Source organism: Tripterygium wilfordii, chromosome 16 (genome assembly GCF_013401445.1).
Source record: "Tripterygium wilfordii isolate XIE 37 chromosome 16, ASM1340144v1, whole genome shotgun sequence".
NCBI lineage: Eukaryota > Viridiplantae > Streptophyta > Magnoliopsida > Celastrales > Celastraceae > Tripterygium > Tripterygium wilfordii.
Window position 1 is genome coordinate 10,710,934 of NC_052247.1, and position 5,908 is coordinate 10,716,841.

The 5,908-nt window shown below is 36.5% G+C and overlaps 1 protein-coding gene across 1 annotated transcript; it reads left to right on the forward strand.

Moving 5' to 3' along the window:
• Positions 1–1,645: 1,645 nt before the first annotated feature.
• On the forward strand, positions 1,646–3,477 carry LOC119980347 (probable aquaporin PIP1-2). Its single transcript, XM_038823013.1, has 4 exons — positions 1,646–2,075; positions 2,389–2,684; positions 2,941–3,081; positions 3,170–3,477. The coding sequence occupies exons 1-4, from the start codon at positions 1,748–1,750 to the stop codon at positions 3,266–3,268; spliced, it is 864 nt and encodes a 287-aa protein (XP_038678941.1). The 5' UTR covers positions 1,646–1,747; the 3' UTR covers positions 3,269–3,477.
• The last annotated feature ends 2,431 nt before the right edge of the window (positions 3,478–5,908 follow it).

Sequence of the window (5,908 nt, forward strand, 5' to 3'; positions counted from 1 at the left end):
TATTTTGATATTATTAAAGTTCAAATTAGAAGTAAATTTTTTTTATTATATTTCGCAAAATTAAAGCTCAATTTTTTAGATCAACTGGGAACCAAATTGAGAAAAGTAAGCGGTAGCGGACCCCATTTGATACTGAAAATGATAAAGTCGTTCTAAAGATTAAAGCCAGCCACAGTCGTAACTTACCTTCACGCCCAGCATTTACAATGGTGTTATTTTGTCTGGATCAACAAATATGTATGAAGTTTTGTGTTTTACTGATGTGATTGTATTGGGTTTTATGTTTTGCTGATGTGATTGTATTGGGAGATGTGTTTTATATTGAAAGATTGTGTTTTGGTGTAGTTTTATTAGGGACAACATGTAGGGCATGAGAATTTGTTGGTCACCATGTTGGGTGGAAAGGAAAATGTATAGGAATTTGTGTTTTGTTGATGTGGTTATATTGAGAGATGTGTTTTGTTGATGTGGTTGTATTGAGAGACGTGTTTGCCTTGACTTTTTATTTAATAGAAATGAGATTCAATATAAATTTTTGTTGGGCTAACAAATTAACACTATTAAAGTTGCTCTATATATCCCGTCCTTTGCTTGCCTCCATGTGCTTCAGTGCTGGTAGGCCCTCGAATACAGTACAAAGTGTCAAAGCCTGTCACCTTCCTAACGGTCACCAAACGGTCGACATTTGTCAGCCACTCGTTTTATTATTCCATGCTGAGGTTTTTATTTAACTTTTGGTCAATGTAAATACCATTTTACCCTTACCCATGAACGATTTTCCAACTCTTGCGTCCAAAAAGCACAAGGGCAACTATTGGTTTTTAATTTTTTTTTCCGTTACAAAGTTTATTATATATTTATTTTCTGGTTCTTTTGGCATTGGCTTACAATTAATAATGAATAATATTTATTAGTCACCGATTCGGAAGTTCACATTTTTTTTATAACATTTGAGAGGATTAATAGAACTTTTAGTTACTGAAAGATCAAACGTTTCAAATGAGTAATCAAAAAATTTAAAACGTTTCAAAATGATCACTCAAAGTTGTAATATGTTTTATTATAGTAATTATCACAATATTCAAATGTTTTAATATGGTCATAAGACAATTTTAGGTGGTTATCTTAAAACAGTCGAATATTGGGTGATCAAAATAAAACATGAACATATTTTTGTGACCAAAAATTATATTAATTATTCGTATTTCAGTTATAAAATATGTGTTGCAACAGATTGGGGATATGAGGGAAATCTTCTGGAGCACTGGGGATCACAGATCATTACATTAATTTTTGTTATTAAATTTCCAATATAATTGCAATCTTCTACTACGGACCAGAAATTCAAAGATAATTAATAGAGACAAAAAACATCTGGAAAGATAACAGACACTCTGTTAGAAAGAGAATAACAACTATGGTAGGGTACAAGGCCAACCAAACCCTGTGAAGTGTGTCAATATACTCTGTTCTTTCCAGAGTAATCCCTCCACAACCCACAAACCCCAATTACCAAATTATTTTATATAATCATCATCATAAAAATGTTAAAAAGAAATTAAGAAATACAACCCACTTTCTCTTTTGGACAACTAAGCCCTCAGCCACTCACCTTTCTATAAATCATCCTTACCTCTTCTGGTTTTATCAGTACATCAGATTCTTGGCTACTAGCTTTCTGGGTCTGCTTTTGTTTGTAGGCAGTCTTGTTTGAGAGGCAGAGAAAGAGAGAGCAAAGTGAGTGGCAATGGAGGGCAAGGAAGAGGATGTTAAGTTGGGAGCAAACAAGTTCTCAGAGAGGCAGCCATTAGGGACATCAGCCCAAACTGAGAAGGACTACAAGGAGCCTCCACCTGCTCCATTGTTCGAGCCCGGAGAGCTCAAGTCATGGTCCTTTTACAGGGCTGGAATTGCAGAGTTTATGGCCACTTTCTTGTTCCTCTACATTACCATCTTGACAGTAATGGGTGTGAACAGGTCACCCAGCAAGTGTGCCTCCGTGGGTATTCAGGGCATTGCTTGGTCCTTTGGTGGCATGATCTTTGCCCTTGTGTACTGCACTGCTGGCATCTCAGGTACACTTCATTCATTCTTCAGCTCATGATTTATTTTAGTTTTGGTGCATATAAGTTGTACTTGGATTAGTGGGTTTTCTACCATTTTTTGACCTGAATCGTAAGGGTTTAATGTTAAATTTGCCTCCTTTTCTGTTGATTTAAGTTAAATTTTAGGGGTATTACTTTCTTTCTTGTGTATTTTCTGTTGGGGTGTTATTGGCTTTTTTGCTTCTTATATGAGCTAGAGGGTTCTGGCTATTGTCCTGGATTTGCTCATAAACCGTCATGAGAAGAGCTTAAATAACTGGATCTGGGATTTGTATTGCAACAGGAGGACACATCAACCCAGCAGTGACCTTTGGTCTGCTACTGGCAAGGAAGCTATCCCTCACAAGAGCTGTATTCTACGTGATCATGCAATGCCTTGGTGCCATTTGTGGTGCTGGTGTGGTCAAGGGTTTCGAGAAATCTAATTATGGAATGTTGGGTGGTGGAGCCAACTTTGTTGCACCCGGATACTCCAAGGGTGATGGTCTTGGTGCTGAGATTGTTGGCACCTTTGTTCTTGTCTACACTGTCTTCTCTGCTACTGATGCCAAGAGAAACGCCAGAGACTCCCATGTCCCTGTATGTATTCTTTGCCCTTCTCATGGCTTTAACTATCTGATATTTGTGGGTTATAAAATTTGCTTACAAAATTGCTGTAATTGGTCTTCCATGATAGAATAGGATGTTATTTATTCATCAAATTTAACTTTCGACCGTCTCTCGACGACTACAATGTTCATTTCTAGCATGGCTGTCAATTTTGTTTCTAGTTTTATGAGAAATCTGCTGATAAAATTTTACCAATTGAGTGGTAGTAACATAGCGATTGTTGCAGCTTTTGGCTCCTCTCCCCATTGGATTTGCCGTCTTTTTGGTTCATTTGGCCACAATCCCCATCACAGGAACTGGGATTAACCCAGCCAGGAGTCTTGGAGCTGCTATAATCTACAACAAGGACCATGCTTGGGATGACCATGTAAGGTTTCCTAGCTAGAGTTGTATTCATTGTTGACAAAAAGGATGGTCATATTCTTAATCTGGTTAATTTTTGTTGAAACTTGCAGTGGATCTTCTGGGTTGGACCATTCATTGGAGCTGCTCTTGCTGCTGCTTATCACCAGATAGTCATTAGAGGTCTTCCTTTCAAGAGTAACAGTGCTTAAGGTCTGCGACTGAATCCGGCGATTGTCCTGCATGAGCCGCTCAAAGGAAAACCAAAATACTTGTTCTCTCATTTCTGCATTTTTCATTTCTTTACTGTGTCTCTCTTCTTCTTCTCCCTTAGCCACCATTGGACTAAGCTAATTTGATGTGAACTTGTGTGAATTATGTTTGTACATTGCTTTTTGAATGGATAATTATTTTTCTTTTATTTTTTGTTAAACGAATGATCCATTAATATCTAGAGCCTAATATAAACAAATGTGCAATTACTTATCAACCAATCAATGAACAAAATTTATTTAACAAGAGCACCAAACGTCATTAAACAGGTAGTTGTTGCTTCACCAACCGGTGTTAGTGTTACAATGCAATTTTAACATGAATACTCAACGTGCTTCTAAAGCTCTCCTTAGAAAATCAGGAAGGGCGCAGCACCCCCTGCTACTCTCCGAGAAAAAAACACGATGATGCAATCTATTGCTCTTATATACAATGTGTTGAGAAAATATGGGAAATAGATAGTTTTGAGGCGTGAAGTATCACTTTCTTTTAGGTGATATTTGCCCCCATTATAATAGTTTGATGTTGGGTTAATGGCAAATCACCCTCGGGATACAATAAAGCCTTGAAAACTTACAGTAAGCAAAACTCAAAGTTTTCCAAAGGAACTTTCTTCTTGTTGTGTTGCAGAGAAACAAAGATTGAAAGAAAGGGTAAAAAGAATTGTTTCTTAATATCAGTATTTATAAACAACCAAGAGACATGAAGATTGGAAAGTTATAAAATTGAAAAACATGTTTCTTCATTCCAAATAACTGCTAGCAGCTATTTGTCTGAATGAGAACTGCCAAACTGTAGTAATTTTATTCAACAGACATACTTTTTTATGTCTAAGAAAATTGGATAAAAATAATTCCAAAAATTATAAAAAAAATGATATTAAATCTATGCACATGCACGTGCAAGTGCTAAAATCCTCATCTCTTTCTAATGTGAGACCTTTTGTTTCTCTACTAGTTTCAACTATCAACTAGTATTAATAAATTCTCGCAAATACACAAGAGTCTACAAATAACACAGTATGCAAGCACGAGGTTGATCCCACAAAGACTAGTTAATCTAATTAATGTACCTAACTTCATGAATGATTGAGAAAAAATAATGAATGAGAATATGTATGATGTAATTAAACTAAACTAACTAATGAATTAAAATTCAGATTTTTTGAGATATCAATATGAGAAGAACACTAGGGTAATGATTTCACCTAGTAATCCTATCACAAACATTCAATTAACAAACACACAATTATGGTTCCAATTCAAGGGTTGATTCTTTCTTAAATATGTTTGTTCGTTCGTGGTGCCAATAAATATTATTAACAATGGATTAATCCTGTTCGGTTCGCAGTTGTTCACCCAAGGCTAATAACTCATTTCGATCTAAAGAACTACAACAACCAATCAATCCCCTAAACCTTGTTCATGGCAGTCGATAATTAATTTCTTTAATTTCAGTTCCACTAAGACACGTGAATTCGGTTCGTTCCTTAGTCCTAGCTAGATGAGCCTAATTGAACATTCAATTGGTGATTAAGCAATCAAATAAACAATAGACTATAAGCATGACAATTAAAGACATGAATCATTGAACCAAAATTATGCATCCATTAAATTGAAATAATTGCAATATTCATACTAGGCTATATCAAGCCCTAACAAAGAAGTTTAGTTACAACTCATCATCCAAGGGACAAAAACAAAAATCAAAAAGAGAATTCATAAAAAGAAGATGAAGAAAACCCCCTTGAGATTGATGAAATTGTTGTTGGGTAGGAAGCCTTGATTCCTTGGATCCTTGCAAAAGCTTGGAGAAAAGAAGGTTTACAGCCCCAAAAACCCAGAAAATAATGTGTCCAACCCTAGAAACGTGACCCCCTTTTATACTAAGCTTTTAGAATGAAGAAAGCCTAATTCTAAACAAATTCAGAAATTTGATCCGTCGGGGCCTGCTCAGTGTAATGGGCTCTCGAGCACTAGGAAAATTAGTTGTTGTTCCTGCAGCCATATGCTGGTCCGCTCTAGCGGTAATAGGCGCTCAAGCGGTGGTGAATGAAGCTTCTATTCCAGGAGACATATATTGGGGCGCTTAAGCAGTTATTTGTGCTCAAGCGGCCCTATACAAGGTTCAACTTCAATATTCTCATTTCTTGACGCAATTTCATCCAACTTCGTATCTTTCCACTTCATAATTTTATGCCGACTCTCCTACAATAAAAACACAAAGAATTTATGTAATATCAATCCAATTCCATCAAAAATACCAAGAACGAATATAGAAATATGCACAAAAGTGGTATCAAATATGTGCATATCAACAATCTACATCAACACAATGTTCATGTTCCATAAAGGAATGTAGCATTTGCCCTTTTTTTATTCTTCACAAGTTGTGCCGAAAATATTGCATTAGAGATCAACACTACTTTCTCCAACATCATCAACACTACTCTCCAAGAGTCGCATGAGCGACCCTGATCCTGATGTGTCATCGAAAGCACCCGGGGCCCAGTAGCCTCGAGCGACTTTTCAAGCGCTTAAGTGACCCTGATGCTGAGAAGCCGCTGAGTGTTGAGGCCA